The sequence below is a fragment of the Sturnira hondurensis genome, unplaced genomic scaffold (genome assembly GCF_014824575.4).
Source record: "Sturnira hondurensis isolate 20B ecotype Veracruz unplaced genomic scaffold, ASM1482457v3 Scaffold0007217, whole genome shotgun sequence".
NCBI lineage: Eukaryota > Metazoa > Chordata > Mammalia > Chiroptera > Phyllostomidae > Sturnira > Sturnira hondurensis.
The window spans coordinates 2,840,637-2,860,943 of NW_028079848.1; the positions used below are offsets into that span (position 1 = coordinate 2,840,637).

Here is a 20,307-nt window from a genome sequence, read left to right on the forward strand (position 1 = left end):
AGTTAAATGGGTTGTTTGCTCAGCCTTCTTTGCTGGATGGGAGTTCAGAAATAATCCTTGGCGTGAAGACCCTTAGGTACCCAAAGTTGACTTTGAGATGTGGAGAAACAGTGCCGATGCTAGCGTAAGTAGTGGAATGACCTGATTTTGTCCCCTTCACGTTGACCCCTGAGGCTTCCTTATCTGCTTAGATGCTGCCTGTTTGTGGAGGGCCACCTACTGCTTCTGAGGACAAGGGGCGGTCTGAAGTTTAAGGCCTCCAGATTACATCGCACAGCTGACAAAATTAACTTGCCAGGCTGCAGGACCGAAGAGCCACACTTGGACCACGTCACGGCCATCGAGTGGGGGCTACCCAGGAAGGTCTCTCGCGTGGGGGGGGGGTGAGCTGGCTGCCTTCCCCAACCTCCTTTTGTGCTTCTGACGGAGGCTGGGGCTAGCCTCTGATTCCAGTCCCACTAAGGCATGTGCACACTTCTAGAACATTCCTTCCCCAGCCCTCTCACAGGTAACTAGCGTGCGGAAATACAGCAGCAAATTAGAAAACAAAACCTCTTGGCTTCACACACACAGCCAGCTTTTGAAAACCACCGTGATGTCACATCAGATATCGAACCTGTTGGGAATCATGATAAGAAAGCAGGGCTGGGGGGTGGGGGCAGACAGTGAGGGCGGGGCTAGTTTTACAGTAAGTGGTGGGGAAGAAGTTTCTGAAGAAGTGACCTTGAAGCAGAGACCCGAAGGAGAGGAGCAAGCAAGCCCCGGGACTCTCTCTAGGGAAAGCATTTTCGCAGGCAGAGGGAATGGCCAGTGCAAAGGCCAGGAGGACAGAGATAAAGGCGGGGGGTTGGGGAGGACCTGCAACGGGCCTGCTGAGCTCAGGTCCCCGGGAGGGAAGGAGGGGGGTTTCGATCCCACAGAGCTGGAAGGGCGCATGCTTCCCTGCTACAGAGAGTAGACTTCCCTTATTCCGCTGGTTCCTTGGAAGCCTAGCCCTGGCCGCGATTCTGTGAATCAGTAAACGGCAGTGACTTCCGAGAATCAGACAACAGGGTTCGTGCGGGGGTTTGAGAACAGCGACACCTCTGCACCTCGTCCTGCATGGCATTTGCCGAAATGGTGACGCTGTGTTTTGTGTGATTACCCTGTAAACCTCGTGAAACTCAGAGCATCCCTGTGCGTTATGTAAAGAACTGTGTGCTGACTTTGAATAAGACGCTAAGACTAAAAGGTAAATCTTGCTTTTTTTTTTTTTACCTTCTTCAGATATAGGAATTAATGAGCAACAGGCAGGAAGCTGCAGTGTTTTTTTTTTTTTCTTTTGCTTACCTTGGGCAGGTACTAAAAATTACATAGTTCTTACCATCAATGAGAGTTGAAATCTTAAAGTATTTCAGTGCAACTATAACTAAAATACCTTTTGTTTCAAGCTTGGAATCTGCAGGGTCTATTCTGTCCACTTAAATGCACAGAAACACTTGAAGAGCTTTTCCTTGTCAGGATGTAATTTCTGTTACATGATCTCATTTGATTTACCCTCTCGACAACACTCTGAAGGCGGTATCATCCCTTTTATCATCTTCGTCGATACCTTTGCACCGTGAGGGGATATTTGCTGGTGGAGATGTTGAGCGTCTTCCTGTGAACACATACCACTTCAGTCGCAGAACCAGAACTCCAAAACCGATTTTCTGTCTCCCCATCTCCGATCGCGTCTTCTATATTATATTCCCTTTCACGGTGACTCACATAGATTCGCCGAGACAGAGCCTGGTTTTAAACTGGCCACCATTAGTGAAATGACATTAGCTCAATATGATTACGTCTTAATGTTCCCTGAAAAGATGAGACTAGTTAAGACATACCGAAGGGAAAAGCAATTACCTATTGAAATATGAACCTCTCGTTCAGAGCTGGAAACCGTCTATTGGTATTAGAATGATTGTCTGGGATTTCTTAAAAAATCTGAGTACTGTCTTGCTTGACTTGGGAAGAACATCAGTGGGGCTTAGTTTCGAGTCTTTTTGTTGAGGGTCAGACTGAAATGGAACGCTGGGCCAGGGGAGCACGTCCCCCCAAGGAACCCCTTCTTTAGAGGGGTTCGGGGCTGAGGAGTTTCTCCTACACAAAGATAGAGGCCCAGCTAGCATCTCCTCCCGATGGTTCTGACTGTCTGAAGAAAACCGCCGCCGTAAGCCCCATTCAGCCCTCTTAGAACTGTACGTGGTAGCATATTAGTCAGGGTGCACTGTTTTACTTGAATGCCTCAGATTTTAAAGTGTGAATTTACAATTGCCTCCCTGGTGACACGCCCCGTGGGGCCTTCAGAATAGAGAGGGCCACCGACTCCGTGGTCGTCAATGCCAGGTTAATAAATGGCAGTGAGTCACCCGCTCCACTGGGCGCACTTGCCTGGTAACAATGACCTTCTCATATGGACTTGGGTTTTTTCCAAAAAAAAGAAGAGTTTTCCAGTTTTGTTTTTTTAAGCCTCTGTATCCTCAGTGACAGTGTCGTGTCCAGCGCCTAATAGATTCTAAATAAATGTCGAATGAATGAATGTTTGGCTTTGATTTCTACCTTGGCAAAAGGGTCGACTTTCACATCACACTTTTTATTAGTTGTTTGAACCTGAACATCGTTAGCAAACACCAGTTGCAATTTGCCAGCTATCGGATCCCTTCTGAAGGCACAGGGCAACTGATCTGTAACTTGCGTTCCCATGTTACCTAGGTCCATTGCAAACTCATCCTTCCCGAAATACAGTGTGGCCAGTGTGGGCATAGCACCATAGACGGGTTTCAGGGAATCCATTGGCCCATGAAATTGTGTGTGGCGTATTGTAGATTCAGGGTGTGGCACAAAACATGCCCTTTTTAATGACACAATCTTTTATTACAAAATCATAAGCACGTCACGCTGTAACAACAGTATCACACTCAAGCACATTGTGTGACACTTTCGGTGAAATGTACAAATGAAAACTGTAAATTATTAAACCCAATTGTTACCCTACCCACCACACTCACATAGGCCTGCCTTCTGCTCTATCCTGTATGGGCAGATGTATTTTCTGAATACTTAATTTTTTAAAAGAAAAGGGTCATGGTTTTCATTATGTGCTTGTAGTGATATTATGGTCAAAACATGAACTTTTTAAAAATGTATTTATCTTTAGAGAGAAAGGGAAGGAGAGAGGGAGAGAAATATCAATGTATGGTTGCCTCTCGTGCGTCCCCCGCTGGCAACTGGCCTGCAACCCAGGATGTGTTCTGACTGGGAATCGAACCGGGATTGTCTGCTTCGCAGGACCGCGCTCAACTCACTGAGCTACACCAGCCAGGGCAAGATATGGACTTTTTTCATAAACTATATTGATTTAGCTTTGTCATTCACCAGAAGCAGCTAGAAAATGTGAAGAATGTGTGTTTTCATCTCTCCCCCCATAAAATCTGACCCAGGGGTGCTCAGGTAGGATTCGTGGACTCCTCCTCCTCTTCCTCTTTATTCTTTTCCTTCTCTCACCAGTTACTGAAAACCTTCTGTTAGTCCAATGTACTAAATGATGGCCAGGTGTTATCTTCTTTAATTCCGCTGACTGCTCAAGAGTGTGAGAATATTTCATTTAGAATAAACTGAATTAAGTTACCTGCCTAAGGACACTTAGCTAGTAGGCAGTAACAGCGAGATCGGGGCTGGAGCCAATTCTCCTACCTTAGTCTTTTGTTTTCCTTAATCTGAAAAATCCTGGCTCATGTCAAAGACATGTTTAGAAGTAACAAACTCATAGATATCTGCCCCAAATTACCTCCTCTCTCCTCTCACTGGACTGTGAGCATCGTGGGGTCTGGTCCTATTTACCTCGATCCCCCTGGGGCCCAGAGGGATGTCCAACATGTGGCAGATTTGCATATATTTTTTTTTCCTGAAGTGGAATTCAATCGATTGATTTGAGGTTGCATTATCAGTGGCTGTGCTGTTAACTAACTCTCTGTGACCTGGCTGATTTAGAACTGAGTTTTCTCGTTCACTAAAATTGGTTTTCTAGTTAATAAAATTTGGTTAGTGCATAAAGCTCAGATCCACTCTATTTCATTCTGGTTATTGCGACAGTTTCATGAAAGAAACGCCGTCCTGTGAAAATTAGGTCACGTGGTCATCACAACTTCTCTTGCGCAGTAACGTGATTCGCTAACATTTGTGCTGCTTTTCCGCGCCATCTGCCTATGTATCCATGGCTGGTTGAAGCTGTTATTCTGTGGCATAGTTTAAGCAAAGATAACGCCGTGATCTTATTTTAGTGCTTCAGCAGCCAGAGATCTGACGTGTTCTTTTGTTCCCACGTTGCTGATGATGTTCTACTCATGTGTTTCTTTTAAATACTTTCCCACAGTCCTTAACACAGATGAGATAGAAAACACTATGCAGTCTACTCCAGTCGGAACTCGAGACCCGCCCTCACCCCCGGGGGGATGCGTTTGGCAGGAGGCCACCCAAGCCAGTTCTTTCTGATGCTTGCTTTCTCATTTCTGCTTTAATTGCTGCCAGAATCTGAGCACTTGGGAATTTAATTGCTCATTATATTTGTCACGGTGGCGTCGCAGACCCAAAGAAAGACTGTTTCATGCAAAATATTTATGGGTATTAATTTGGCTTGAACCCGTGCATATCTGAGTCCCTGCTTTGCTGCATTGTGAAGTGTACCACATCAGGAGAGAACTTAGGGTCCGGCAGGGACTTACACCCGCTTTGAGCGTGGACTGTTCTCCCCACAGTCCGGTGTCTCAAGTGAACAACAGACACCTCAAAGAGGGCCTGCTCAGAGCTTTATTATACTCACTTTATTCATTTTTCTCTTTTGAAGCGGTCTCGGCGGGGGTGTGAGCCTGGCTCCCGGGACAGAGGATTCGGGTTCAGATCCCCGATTTGTCCCTTGCTAGCTAGCTATGTGACCTGGGACAAATTATCTTAATCTCCCTATGCCTGTTTCCTCCTTTGTGAAGTAAGGATACCATTTAATCTTGTGCAGGTTGAATGGGGAAACGCCCGGCAGAGGGTCCGACCCAGAGTGAGGCCTCCTATGGGTAGTTTCCCACCACTCACCTTTCTGTGCCGAACGAACGGCTGGAGCAAGTGCCCCTGATGCCTGTACGCATTTACCGTTTCCTCCGGATTAAGTAGGGGCGGCCTCCACTTGTCTCGCAAATGGGCCGTCTGGTCAGCACCCAGTTTGGTCCCTTTCCCGCCCTTCTGGTTTCCCTGGGTGTCCCCGCTGGCCTGTTCCTTGATGCGCCTGTGCCCAGGTGTGCTTCCTGTTCTGCTGTTTCAGTACCTGTCGAGGATTGTTCTCCTCGTGCTCGCTAAACTGCGTAGCTTTCTCACTCGATCTCTGTGTCCCTTCTTCCCTTTCGTTTACCCTCTCTGCCTGCCCCTCCCTTCTTTCCTCCCAAACACGGGCACCGACTTGCTTCTGCTGCAACCAGGGCGGCTTTCTCCTGCAATGATCCTCGTCAGAGGGAATTACGAACGAGATGCCAGGAGAATGGGCAGTGCAGGTCCTCACCACGGATGAGGTAATGTTTCAGGCTTGTTTGGTGGGGTTTTTCTGTCCTGGAAAATAAGCGCCCCCGGTCTTACTTTTATGCCTGAACTCGTCTTCGGGGTAGTCTGCACTAACCCGCAAGATGCACAACACATTAAGGTGTCGGTTCCTTAAAAATGAGTTTGTCATTTTCCCCAGATTCATACTCCTGAACTGGGTTGAAAGTAGACTTAGAGAGGAGGATAGTGGCTCCACTTTGCATGTAGTTGTCCCGAGTGTCAGGGACATGTTACCGATGGCAGGCAGGACCGTGGGACTGGTTGCCTCAGTTTTATTTAGGGATGAACAGATGTCAGTTGCTTGAAGTGTTTATCGCCTCACGGTGGAGGATCAGTGTTTCTCCGAATTAGATTTCAACTCCTGTATCGCTGCCTTCATTGTGTGGTACGTATATTGTTCTGGAAGAATCTGTCAAGTTTTGGATTTGATACCCATTTCAGCGCACACGAGTGATTTCGGTCAAGGTAGCCATGAGGCCTTTCAGCGGTTCACTGGGCTTGCGTGGCTTTCTTTGTTGATGTGTCGGGCACTGTAGGCTGCGTGCAGATTCGGGGAAGGTGAAGCGTGGGACGTTCTTACGTGTTCTGGTAGGCAGCCGAACACTCACGTTTGGTGCCCTTTCCACTTCACGACAAGATACACAATTTTAGCCACTTGCAGATTAAACCACTGCTGACCCTGAGGCTTTCGATCATTAAAATGAAGAAGTGCCCTGAGACGCTCTGGGACGTGCTCCGGGAAGTCTGAGCGCTTTGCTCTCAGTTCCCGGATCCAGTGAGCGGGGCGGGGCTGCCGCAGGCTGCTGAGCCTGCCTTTGCTCTTAATTCTGCCTTCAAGACGATGTCTGCATCTCCTCTCTCCCTGGCTGGAAAAACTAGATGGTCAAGTGGTCTTCCAGCCTTCCCATTTTATGCTAGGAATGGGCTTTCGAGAACTCAGAATTCAGTGATTCTATTGGTTTTGTAGACCCGGAGGTGCAATAGGCTTGGGGAAAAGGACCCCTTGTGGTTAACGGGGCCCAAATCCATAAGCAGAGTCCAGCAGCCACTGTCTGCAGAGGCCTGGCAGGCAGGGCGCGTTTCTGGGAAAAGCCGCAGGCTGAGCGGCCAAGTCCAACCTTTGAAAGGAGTTCCTGGAATCCTGTTTTGGCCGAGGGGCGGAGACCTGCCCCATCCAATCAGAGCCGCACAGCGGTAGCCTTATTTGGATCTTTACTGACCCAGAGGAGCAGCCTCATAACAGCCAATCAGCACGCACACTACCGAGCATGCGCACTGCAGTGTGCACGCTTTGAACGGGGACCGTGTTGTCGAGACCCCTCAGAGTGCGCACGTTTGGATACCTTATTTGCGTGGAAATGGACCAGTCAGGGGCCAGGGCGGGAGCTTCCTCTACACAGGCACGCCGCTCTTTTTTCCTAGTGGAGGAACGCGCGTTCAGTTTCCCCCAGAGGCCACACCTCTTTGGTTTGCAAACTGTTGATCTGAACAATGTTTCTCCATTTCCCGCCCCCATGCTGGGGACTCCTGTTGGCACTGGGTTGGTGGCGGTGAACCTTTGTCGACAATCTCGTCTCTCATGTCTTTTCTCAACTTGTTCCTCTGTAGCCGTAGAAGCCGAGAAAAAGTTTCAGTTGCAGTGCAGGTGGCAAGAGGAGGAAGGTGCTAAGGGATTTCAGGGCCTAAAGAGAAACAAAATTGTATGTATTCCTTCGTTCCGCTCTCAATCCACCACAGAGAAAAGGAGGCAGACGCATTTTTTTGTGTGTGGTAACATCTGGACCCTTTTGAGATTCTGAGACCACTGAAAAACTGTAATTCCGAAAACTAAAATGTCCTCAAAAATTGTTTTCAAAAAGTTGTTTGCGCATGGATTTTACTCTAAAACGAACATTTCTGGAAAACCTGATCAGATTGACAATCATTTTTAGGAAAGATTGGTAAATGATCAGAATAATAAGATACTGTTTTTTTTTTTAAATTTGTGTGTATTACATTTTATCAGAGTGTTTCCCAAGGGACTGGAGACGTGGCTGTGGGGATGGCAAGAGGCTTTTGTGGACTCCGGCTGTGTTTGGCTTTGATTCGGAGCTGGTGTGTCCCACGGTGGTATCGGCGTGCCCGGCGCGTTCGTTATCTGTGCCTTTCTGTTGCCAAGGGTGTCGTTGCTCTGGTCCAGGGACTAACCTCAAATGGCTACATTGAGATCTTAAAATTCTCTCTTAATTACAGTCATGCAATTATCAGGCCATTCCATTGGTTTTAATGACTATTTCTCACATTTCCAATAGCATTGTAGGTTTAAAGAGAATACCCTAACTCAAAACAATTGTTTTTAAATAAAGAGATTCAGATGCAGTGTTAGGTCGTTTTGTTAATCCTTGATAAAGGCTAAGATTTTCTTAAAAGCCAACTGTACAAAACAAGAACATCTTGTGAAGGGACAGTTTTATTTCTATTAAATGACTCCATGTAGCTAAGAGTATATATATACTGTATATATAATGCCTGTGTTTATATTAATCATATATATTATACATAATGTGTGTCTATGTGTATAGGTATAGATACACAAAATTGGAGATTTATTACAGATATGCCCATAGCAATTAAATAGAAATATCTGTTCCCACGTCTGATTTATAAACCATCTGTGAAGAAGCATCAAATCAAAAATAGATGTTGTTTTCCATGTGGAGAGCCATAAAATTTGCAAAAAACGATAGGTTATGAAATCTTCTCCTTTAAGATTTACATGTAAGACGTCCGTGGCTCATGTGAAGCGGTGGGTTGGCGGCAGTTAACAGTAAGCTGTGTGGTAGGGCGGAAGTAGTTAGTGTGAGTAATGTTGTATGGCTTTCTTTTCTTTTATTATCGTGCCCAACATGATGCCTGTGTGCATCAGTGAAGAGGGCGAACAAATAAGGGAAAACTTTTTCTGTGGGTAAACTGAAATTTGAAAACCTTTACGACTCATTGGCAAGTAATTAAAATAGGTAGATTTTTTTTTTTTTTTAGATTTTATTTATTTTTAGAAGGGAAGGGAGAGAAACATCAATGTATGGTTGCCTCTCATGCGCCCCCTACTGGAGACCTGGCCGGCAGCCCATACGTGTGCCCTCACTGGGAATCAAACCAGCGACTATTCAGTTCGCAGGCCAGCACCCAATCCACTGAGCCACACCAGCCAGGAAAACACAGATAAAACTCTTAATCAGGGAAGTATATCTGTAATAGAAAAATTCAATATTTAAAAAATCAAATTCTGATTTGTGTCAATTTCTCTTATTAGCACTTGTTTTGTTATGTTTTGCAAAAACAGCATATGTGACAGAAAATACAATACAGGGCATATCAAAAGTAGTTTTACAGTTCATATGGAAACTAATACAATAATTCATAAATAATACATGAGTAAACTGTGTTTCACATGCTCACAGTTGTAAATCTGCTTTTACCCCACCCTGTAGTTCCAAAAATGTAAACAATTTTAATTGCTTATGAATTATCTTGAGGTCAAAAAGAAATACAAACCTATTACTGAAACTGAAAAATATTGAAAAGTATAAGTGAAAAAGAAACACTCCTGTTTATTCAACATTCTGAGATAATCTGAGTTAAACGTTCAGTTCTCATCTTTTTTGACTATGCTTATTTGTCTTCTATAACTGTCATCACATCATACATAATATTTAATTGTACAATGTCTTTTAAAAATTACATGCTATTGTATAAATATTGGCTTGTTAGATATCCATCCTCAACAGCAACATCCTCAGATTTAGAGACCTATTTAGCCATTCACTGATTGGCGAAGTTACAGTTTTTTCATTTGTTATTTCACTGCCACAAAAATACTACAGTGAACATCTATGAACATGAAATTCTTTTTAAAAATTATTATTTCCAAGAAATAGTCAAAAGGGCACTATAATTTGTAAAGTAAAAATTTTATGTTCATCTCCTCCCTCTTGCGCCCTCCCCTCCCCTCCCCTCCCCTTCTTTCTCACTTCCACTATTAGAAGCAAAAGAGAAGGGAAAACTCTACTTTCTATTCTAAAGGCCCCGACTCCAACTGAACTTGGTGTATATTCTAAGTACTGGAAAATTATTCTCTAAAGGCTGTTCATTCCGAAGAATTCAGTTGCTCGTCTTTGCATTTATAATTGTCTAAATGTCCCCCTTTAAGACTAGTCACTGTAGAGAAAGTCCATAATTTAATGAATGAAGTATCAAAACTTAATCAGGATAAGTTTGAATTAATTGGATCTTGAGTACAGAATTTAAATAAACAATAAAGTGTAATTTCATTAGTATTAGCTAGTAGCTAATATTTATGAATTCTTTGATTCTTTGAGATTCTTATATGCATGCTCTACTTATAACTCCAGTGATATGTAATTGCATTATTTCTTAACCAGAATTCAAACTCTTCTAAAGACTGTTTAATGTAGTGTAATCACCTGGGAAAGTAAACATATCTTAAGAATTTGGTTCCATCGATTTTCACTAAATGACTTCAACAGTGTCCTAGACACTCCCTAGTTCACGGGTGTCAAACTCAAGTTCTCTGGGGGCCACATCAGCCCTCGAGGTTGCCTTCAAAGGGCCAACATCGTTTTAGGACTGTATAAATGTAGCTGCTCCTTAACTGTTAAGGAGTCGAAATTACATCCGGCCCTCTGCAGGCAACCATGAGGCTGATGTGGCCCCCGGTGACAATGAGTTTTGACACCCATGCCCTAGTTCCTCCTGTCGTCGCGATCCACCAACTCCCAACATCTTGATTCGTTTTGCCTATTTTAAAAATAACAATTTTATTGAGAGAGAATTCTCATGCCATAAAGTTCACTTTTCTAAAAGTGTTGAATTTAGTTGTTTTCAGTATATTCACAGAGTTATGCATCGATGACCTCTAATTCCAGAGTACTTGAATCTCTTTAAAAACAAACCCCGATACCCCATCTCTTCTGCCCCAGCAACTAATCACTTCCTTTCTGTCTCCATGGATTTGCCTGTTCTGTACATTTCGAAGACATAGAATCATACACTGTGGTCTTTGGTACCTCTTTCACTTGGCAAAATGTCTTCAAGTCTCATCCATGTTGGAGCCCGGATCACCACTTCCCTTTTTCTGGCTGAATAATATTCCATGGTATCAGTATATAACATCTGTTTATCCATTTATTATTTGATTGGCATTTTTTGGTTTTCCTACTTGTCTTCTATAAATGCTGTTATGAACATTTGCATAAGATATTTATCCAGTTGTACATTGCACTGTATGTCCATTCTTCTGCCAGTTTCACACTGTTGCGATGACTGTTGCTTTGTAGAAATGTTAAAATCGGGGAATAGGGGTTCTTTAAATTTGCTCTTCTCTTTTGAAGGATATGATGACTGTCCTGGATCCCTTGCAATTTCACATGAATTTTAAGATCCTCTTGTCGCAACTTGCAGAGAGAAAAAGTCAGCTGGCTCTTCTGTAGCAGTTGCTCTGAATCTTCGGATCAGTCGAGGAAGAAGGAACACTTTAACAGCCCATCTTCTAATCCATGAACATGGGATGTCTTTCCCTTTCTTTCGGTCTTTTAACCATTTTTTAGGATGTTTTATTTTCTTCCGTGCACAAACCTTAGGCTTCTTTTGTTAAATGTATTTGGAAGTATTCTTCTCATGCTCGTAAATGGCATTGCTTCCTTATTTTCACTTTTGGGTTATCCACCATGACTTCGCCTGTTTTTGAACTTCGAGTCAGTGGGATGATGATTCTGCCCTGTGCTCTTTTCCGTGCTGAGTGTTGCGGCTGTGAGCTGCGTTGATGTAACTCCACGCAGCTACGGTCTGTTTCTCCTCGTTGCTGTGTCGTTTTCCACCGTGCGCACACGTCATTCCTAACACATTTCATTCTGATGTGCATTTGACTTTCCAGTTTGGGGCTGCTTTGAACGGTGGCACTGTTACCATTCTTGTACAAGACTTTTAGGTGAGCACGTTACGCGTTTGCTCAGAGTGTATTCCCAGGTGGGAAGGTTCACTTACTTTTGAAAGTGCTGCGAAATTGCTTTACAAAGCGGTCATAACACTACACACTTCCAACAGCAGTGCTGCGGTTGCTTTTTGTACTGAAAAAGAAAAAAAAACACCCCAAACATCACCCGCACACTTTGTCTAGTCTGGCTCCTCGTTTTAGTCATTTGCAAACCGTGCAGTGGTATCTCATTGTCTGAATTTGCGTCTTCCTCGTGACTAATGCTATGGAGGACATTTGTTTGTTTTTGAAATCAGGCATTTGGATATTTTATTTTACATAGTGTTTATATAGTCTTTGGCTCACGTCCCACTGGATTATCTTTTTTTCATAATTATTGTTAGTTTTTAATTTACTGTGGATACAAAGAATTGAAATAGTGGGACATTTAAAGGCACAAGGATAGGAAAAGGAGCAGTTGACTGTTACGGACCCAGAAACAGACCCTGCGTGTGCTGTGACCTACTTGATAGAAAGGGATGGTTTTGAATTACAGTGGGGGACATAATTGTCTGTTCAGTAAATAGTAATGACTTAATTGATTACCTGGAGGTGTGATTTCCTAACTCACACCAGATACAAATATAGCAATCCCAGATGGGTTGCACATCTAAATGTGAAATGTAAAATAATAAAGCTCTGTAAGAGGAAAATACATTCCTAACCCTGAGGAAGTCAAAGCTTTTGCACCCAGGACATGAAAAGCACCAACTGTACATGCAAGCAATAATAAATTGGGCCTCGTTGACAATAAGAAGTTCTCTTTGTGAAAAGACGTTTTTAACTAAAGTGAAAGAGTAAACCAAAGGACATGAGATGCCAGTTCCCATTGACCTAAAAGAAGACTTTGACTAGGACTTCAAATTGTTTTAGATACATTGCGGTAATTGGCAAGATTTTTATTTCAAAAATATGTGTTGAAAAGGGTCTTTGCCTTAATTTGGCTCCCTTTTAGAAATCAGGGTAAAAATAGTAGTACCTATATATACCCAGAGATTTTAAATAAATAAATTCTTAGACATTGGAAATTGTTAATATAAAATATGTAATTTTCTAAAATTCAGCATACTGTTTACAATTTGAGAACACAAAGAAAACATATTTAAAATTATTTAGTTTTTCTGTTTGTTAACTAAAATGCTGAATTGAGTTATTTTATGACCTAGGTACTACTAAATTCTTCATGAAATCTAAAGTGCCAGAAATTTATATGGATACATTTTTTAGTCTAAAATTTAATCCTGTATATTATGTTTTTTAAACTTTCTACAGTCGTGTAAGATTAGGTAAGTTATAAATAAAACAATAGTTAAAATTATAGTAAAATTTAAACATTTTAGGAAATGTAGCCCAGTAATGCTAACAACTTGTTATGATGTCACTTAAATGTAAGAAGTGTGTGTGTGTAGAATAGTAAACATTATATATATAATTGTTATTTAATGATCTTATAATTTTTTGGTACCAAAATGTTGGATTTTTTCAATTATTATACTGGAGTTCTACCTTTTCATCTTAGTAGATACTAATTTATTTAGAACTAAATATTTATCATATATGGTTAATCATAATTTCAAACCTTAATGGGTTTCTCCTTAAAATTTAAATCAGCTCTGATATACTCAAAAGATTAACTCAGAGAACTGATTTTTATTCATTTCTTCCCTTTTCCCAATTTTGGAAAACTGGGAGAAAGAGTTCTGTGACAGCTGTACCTTAGACGCGTTTAGTTTATTACTGTTGAATCCACACTGTCAGTTTTAATGAGTCCTCCCCAATTAAAGCAGTGTGCGTATCTTTCCCGAGTCCATAATCAATATAATCAATTGCACGTTTCCATAACTGCATAGATATGATTTTTATCCCTGGGTGCCGGAGGACTGATGCATTTTGTGATGTGTGGCAGGGGTGCGAGAAGCTGGAGAATAATTTTGATGACATCAAGCACACGACTCTGGGCGAGCGGGGAGCTCTGCGAGAGGCAATGAGGTAAGTCTGGGTCGCCATGGCAACCGTCACAGATGTGGTAAAGAAAAAGTCATTCTTCATTATTGGGGGAACAAATGAGTTCATTGCCACCATTCAGCTCTGTTCTCTAAGGTATTAATTTGTCAGTGGATAGGCTTCCCTTGAGGCTGTACTTTGGTTTTGAAGCTGCGTAAATGTTAAGCCTCAGTGCACAGTAAAAAATGTAAATGTTTAATTTGTTACTTAAAATGCTTAAGGGGTGTCTTGTTTTATGTTTATACTGAACTGTGTGATTGAATGGAAATATTGTTCATCTAAATTCTGTTTGTAAAAAAAAAAGTCAAATAAACAGTGCAGTGGCCGTTTAAACTGAGTAGTATTTCCTCCTAATTAATATTTAATGAAAAAAAAGAGGTACTTAAAATTTCATATTGTATTGGGTTTTATAGGATTATACCATGGTATTTTAAAATGGATTTACGTTTTCACACTGTTACAGAGCATATAGATTAACTTTTTTTCAAGGCTGTAGTAGTCCATAATGGGCCCGATGGTTTTTTTTTCCTTTTTTTCACATTTTCACATTACTATTTGTGACTATTTCTTTGAATTCCTTCTGCAACTTGAGGCCTTTTTATTAACTTTCAGGAAGCAGCATTGAAATCCATCTGGCGAGGGCCAAAGAAGGCTGTTTACTAGTCATTAAAAAGGTGTGAATTATGAAACTCGTCACCCAGCAACAGTTAGTGGTATTAACTTAGAGCCGAGTCCAGCCTCCAGTGTTGGGATAATTCCCAACATCGTCGGACAGACGGGGCGCATTCACCTGTATAGGTAGTCTGCGAAACTGAGACTGGCTTCGACATGAACCTCTTCTGTCAGGGCTCATGTTCTGTGTAGGGTCTTAGGTCGAGGCTATGCAACATTGAAAACGAGAGAAAGGACACGCCTAGGCCCTCTCGCAGAAGGGGAGTTTGGGTACAGTCTGGCCAGGACACAGTTACCATATACTTTAGTTTAGAAGCTGATTTCATTTAGCGACCTCCCTTTCACATGCAAGCAGCAGGGGAAAGTAATTAAATTTAATAGAAGCTGCCCTCATTTTGAAGCCACTTCTATTTAAAACCACAGGGGGAGGTAATTAAATTTAATGGAAACAGTAGCTTCTACACAAAGATACATGGTACTTCTGCATAGATGATTATGATGTCAGGAAAAGAGGAATAATATATTACTAGTGTGGAGAAATTACCAGCTGGAGCAAAGGAGCCTGTTTTATTGTTAATGTCTTTACTAATAAAAAAAAGAGGGAAAAATAAAACCGAATACGCAATGGAGAATTTGTAGCTACATAAAATGCAATCAGAAGTTATTGAAAATAGCAGTAAATTAAAAATAAGGTGTAGAAGACATTGTGGGAAAGGTCATTGTAGAACTTGTGAGCGTGCCCCTTTATAATGTAGTCTTTATCCTTCTTTCCAAAACAAGCCAGTTATAAACCGAATATGGCATCTGGGAGAGCGTGCTTACAATAATTTGAATATATTCAGTGTGCACACCAATATTTGTTTAGGAACCCACAGTTCATTCTCTGTATTTTTGTGTCTATTCAGTTAAAAACATGTAGACACACAGGAAGACAAAGAGAATAAAAGAACTGAAGGCCAGCCCCACAGAAAGGGGGCGTGTGAGGTGAGCGAGGGAAATGCAGTGAATAAGGGACGCGCCCCTAATTAGTACAGAAAATTTTTCATCAAGGGAAAAAAAAAACCCGATTGAATTATGGGAGATCTGCGTACAAAGAGATGATTACGTTCTGCCGAACTGGGTAGTAATGGCCGTCGTAGGAAAATACCAGGATGTTGTGTTTTTAAAAAAGCAGAGCTGAACTAATGAGAAAAACAACTGTTACCTGGTGGGCGAGAGCTGTCCACCGCCCTGCCCCGCGGTCCCACAGGGGTCCAGAGCTTTTCAGTCGGCGTGTAATTCTGCGGCTGCATGCTGCACGTTGTTTACATAGTTCGCATCCATTGCACATGCTTGCACGTGTGTTATTGGCAGTGTTTAGAGTCACTAAACACAATGAAATCACTTAGCAAGTAGAAGCTCTGGACAGTGTAGGATACGGTGGGTGTGGCCGTTTGTTTTGTTTTATTTGCCTTTAGGAAAAGGCGGCTGGAGCCCGCTCTGTTACGGGTGAGAGTCTGGAAACAGGTCAGCACAATGTTGTCAGGCCACGGGACTCATAGAATACGGGGAGAATGCAGGGAGGGGCCACGGGTGAATTCCCCTCTCACCCGTGATCAGTCATGGCGGGGATGTGGAGGACGGCCTCTGCCTCCGACCCGGCCACAGGCAGGGTGAGCCACTTGGTGTGGCCATGGCTGTGGCCAGGTCACCAGTGGAGGGCGGGGCCCTGGGCAAAGGTGCGGAGGGTGCAGGTGTGCGGTGGGTGTTAAGGACGGTGTGGCCTGATGTGACGCAGACACATCAGACACATCAGCTTTTCAAGCGCTTTAGAATGTGTTTTGCCACAAAACTCACAGAGGAAGACTGTTTCCCTCAGTGGCGTCTGTCCCCGTTCACCAGGGTCCTGGGTGCAAGTGGAGCAGAGGAGGCAGGCGGGCTGTGGGTGCAGCTCAGGATCTCAGGGTGCAGACAGGGGTGGGGGGCAGGTAGGAATGACTTGCTGAAACCCTTGGAGTGGGGCTGGTCCCAAAGGCTGGCTGGACACGTGTTCTCTGTGTCTCGGAGACCAGTTACTGAGCATCTGGTTTGTCGTGATGAAGAATGGACATCATTGCCGGGAGTCATTACAGACTCTAAGGAAGGGGGTAACGGGATAAGTACGGAAAGCACGGAGGTAATTTGCAGCTCTGTGGCATCCTGGGAAGGGGGAAGATCCAGTTCGGGGACGGAGTGGTCATCCATTTATTTACTCCCCGTTCACGGGGTTTCTGTCCTGTGCCAGGTAAGGGGGTTACACCTGTAAGTGATGCCCAGTCCTCACCCTCAGGGAGCCAACAGCCTAGAGGAGGGAACAGGCACAGAAGTCAACTGCAGGAAGTGGAGACGCAGGGTGGCTCTCTGCTGGGCCCAGGCCTGGCCTGGGTGGCCTGGGGAGCCCTCTCTTCTCTCCCAGCTCAGCCCCCGTGGCACCCGCCGTGGTGATCCTGTCCTGGGCACCCGGAGCCTTGGAGTCGCTGCAGTGGGACTGGACGGAATGGGGAGCATGGCCTTCCTCTGAGTGGGGTGTGCCTCCTCGTTTGCTAGATTCCGGTGTTTCTGTGAGCTCACACCAAAAGAGCACGGGCTCTGCTTCCCCTCAGATCTCTGCCTCCGCAGCCCAGCCCCTCTCCCTGGCCAGGCTGTGCCGTGTTCGGTCTCACCTCGCAATCATTCAGACCCCTCCCCTGCTCCCTGATTCTAAAGGCGAGAGTGTCCTTAGCCCTTAGCATCTGCGTACAAAGCACACGGAGGGACAGACAATACGGCCGGCGTTCGGTTAGGTGTCAGCCCACACCCAGGAGGCCGGGGAGGAATAACATGGAAGCTGGTTTTGGCAGCAGAGGGGGGGGTTGGAGGAGGGGATGACAGCTGGAGAGGGAAGTGACCCCCACTAACCTGCAGGTAGAGCTTGTTCAGGTGCACAGAGGGGAGTGTGCCTGAGGAATTTAGACGTCCTCGGAATGGAGACCTGATGAGGCTGCGAGACTCCGTGGCCTCCGTGGGTCCCACCCCCGGGTTAGTCTGTGCTGCTGTGGAAGAGCATTTAGAGTTTCCTTCCGCTTTCAGAATAAACTCTAGTTTATTCACCCGTCCTGCCAGCTAACCAGCCCCGTGAGGGCGGGAGGGTTGTTGTTTCGCTCTTCTTGTGTTCTCCGCCTGACCGCAGTATTGGCACACAGTAGGTGCTCAGTGCACCTTTGCTGAGCGATTGACAGCAAATACGGGTGGGCAGAGGGAGGCTCAACGTTATCCTGTGGAGAAAGGCACACAGGTAGGTTACGATTGTTGCAATAGCTCTGTCTGTAAATCGTTAACTAAATACTCACTCGGAAAAGCCACAATGCCCCTGCAGACCTGCTTTGGCCCACCCCACATGCATTTTCTCAGAACGTGGAGAGAAAAAGGGGGTGTGTACCAGTAATGGATGTGAAAACCAAAATGGAAAAGTACGACAACCCCGAGAGGGCAGAGAGCAGAGCTGCCTTGGGGGTCAGTAAGAGAATCTGGTAACGTGCTCAGACTCAAGACGAAGACGGGCATCCGCAAGCTTTTCTGTGTGTTACCTGCAACCAGTTAGGGTGGGATTGGCAGTAGATCCTGTGAAGACCCCATGGAGCTATTACTGTATTATAAAGCATCCTGAGTCATCCGGGACATGGTGAGTTACTCAGTAAATGCTGTACGAGGCCGTTGTTTTGCTGTTTGGAGAACAGAAATCACGTCATAGTCTCACCTGACACATGTTATAGGGAATTCCATGTTTATAGAACAGCCAAAGTTCAGTGGTTGTGGAAAGACCGTCTCTTTGAGGTTTGACGAGGAAAGAGATGGGAAACTCAAAAAGTAGTTGAAGAAATCACTAAACTTTGACTTATTAAAATAGTTCCTCCATGTATGAAAAATCACAAAATCAAACAATATAATGTATTGCACTGTATGCGTATAACAGATTCAAAAAGATTAGCTCAGTGGACGACAGTTGGCCAAGTATGATTAAATAACCTTTGAAAGCAATCAGCTCTCAGGCCATATATGTAGTAGGTAGAAGAATAAAACCTAAGTTTCGGTCCTTGATGTGACTGCTGTTGAGGAGGGAGGAGACTCTTGAGTGCCCGCAAGGGGCTGCCTCGGGGACAGAGGGGCGGGGTCGCCGCAGGGACAGAGGGGCGGGGCCGGTCCCTGCTCAGAGCCCGGACGGACTCCCTTTGTCACCGTCAGCTGAGCTTCCTGAGACCTGTTATGCAGGAGACATGGAAACTATGGGGAGTCTAAGCCTGGTCCTCAGACTGTAGATTATAATGGTGAGCAGACTGAATAGAACCGGTGGTCTGCTGTTGTTGAAGAGAGTAGGGAAATGAAGACTTTCTGTAAGTACTGAGCCATAATTTACACGTAGTTACATATCATGGTAAATCGTGGTGTCATTCATTCTGTCTGGACATTAAAATGATCTTTTACATGATGTTTTTAATGATAAGAATCCACACGTTGTAATGTTCAGCGAAAAATACCACAGAGTTACATGTAGAATATCATGTCCACAGAATATAAGAAATGCAAAGGAAAAAGTGGGAATAAAATAGAGCAAAATTATTACAATTGGGCGATAGGCTTACAGACACTTTTTTCCAGGCTTAAAATTTGCTGTTCTCCTACCAAATTTTCTACACTGGGAACATTTTATTGGGTGATTAGAAAAGTAATGAAGTAGGAGATGGAAAAAATGGAAAGAAATTATATGAATAGTAGGGTAAGTGGTGAAATCAGATGAGAGAGACTCCAACTGTGATTTTAGCTAAATTAACCTATTTTTAACAGTAGGATTAAACATAGGATCTTTTAATACAGGATTAAAAGAGGGTTTATATGAAGAATAAAGAAAACTTAGGAGAGAATGCTTTGGAGTTTATGAAATATTAATAAAATACACATATAAAGTTTTAGAATGTTTGTATGGATTACTTTACATGAGGTATGGTGCTTATTTTAAAGACTCTACTTGTGTCAAACAACACGGAATGGACTGAAAACCTCAGTGTAGACTTAGCATGTAGGGTGCCGCGGGAATATTTCTTGCCTGCCTGACAGAGTTCATTGTAGTTCCACAGCCGTGTGGAACTGTTGTACAGGATTTATGAAAATTATGACGTAAGAGAAAAGATTTTCTGGACAGAAGAAGAATGCCTCATCTCTAGCTGAAATCTCTGACTACTGTATAATAACAGTGGATTTAGAGGTAAAATTCCCCACTTCTTTTCATCACGTTTTCTCCTCATCTCTGCCAACTCCACCCTGTTACTGTTCCAAAGTGATTTCATTGCTGTATGATGATATTTTGCACCCGTCTGAGCCCTTGTAATAAATCCTGAATATCAAGGGGGAAGTGGCACCATTTTTAAAAATCACCCAATTGTCTCCCCCCTGTTCAGTGCTGTAGTCCGTAGTGGGCCGTGCTTAATAGGTATGTGACGTGGGAAGGTATTTGAATGGAATGGCTTGCGAGGAGTGAGATTCAAATTCTGAAAAACAAAGGTACGTATCGAACATAGCTCGTCAAGAAAAAAAGATGAGAACATGCTCGGCAACGCCTTTTGACAATAAAATACACAGAACTATAGGTTGGTTAGGTTTATGGACACACCTCTATGGGGAGGATATCAGTTACGTTGTCAGAGTACACATACCGCCAATTAGAGGTTAGTGTATTAGTTGAAGAGCCAGGGTTATTCAGTAAGAGCCGTTCGGTTAGGTTATTATAGAATGGAAATCCCAGGACGCAATGCCTACTCTTCCGTTTTGCTGGGCTTTGTCACGTGTCGGGAATTCGGCCACTAGATGGCGATGTTGAGTTGCACAGTTCATTTTCCCAGCTTTTTTTCCCCTGGTGTGTGTGATAGCCATTGGGCTGTGCCATTTAGTACGGAGTCAAAAATTAAACTGTAGCTACATAAAAACTTGGAAATAGTTTTAAGAGAGGC

The 20,307-nt window shown here is 43.7% G+C and overlaps 1 protein-coding gene across 2 annotated transcripts in view; it reads left to right on the forward strand.

The window, feature by feature from the left end:
* Positions 1-20,307, forward strand: part of DPYD (dihydropyrimidine dehydrogenase) — a 521,728-nt gene that overhangs the window by 58,304 nt on the left and 443,117 nt on the right. For both annotated transcript variants that reach the window (XM_037051359.1, XM_037051360.1), the window contains exon 3: positions 13,539-13,621. In XM_037051359.1, the coding sequence (XP_036907254.1) occupies positions 13,539-13,621 (83 nt within the window). The remainder of the gene's footprint in view (positions 1-13,538; positions 13,622-20,307) is intronic.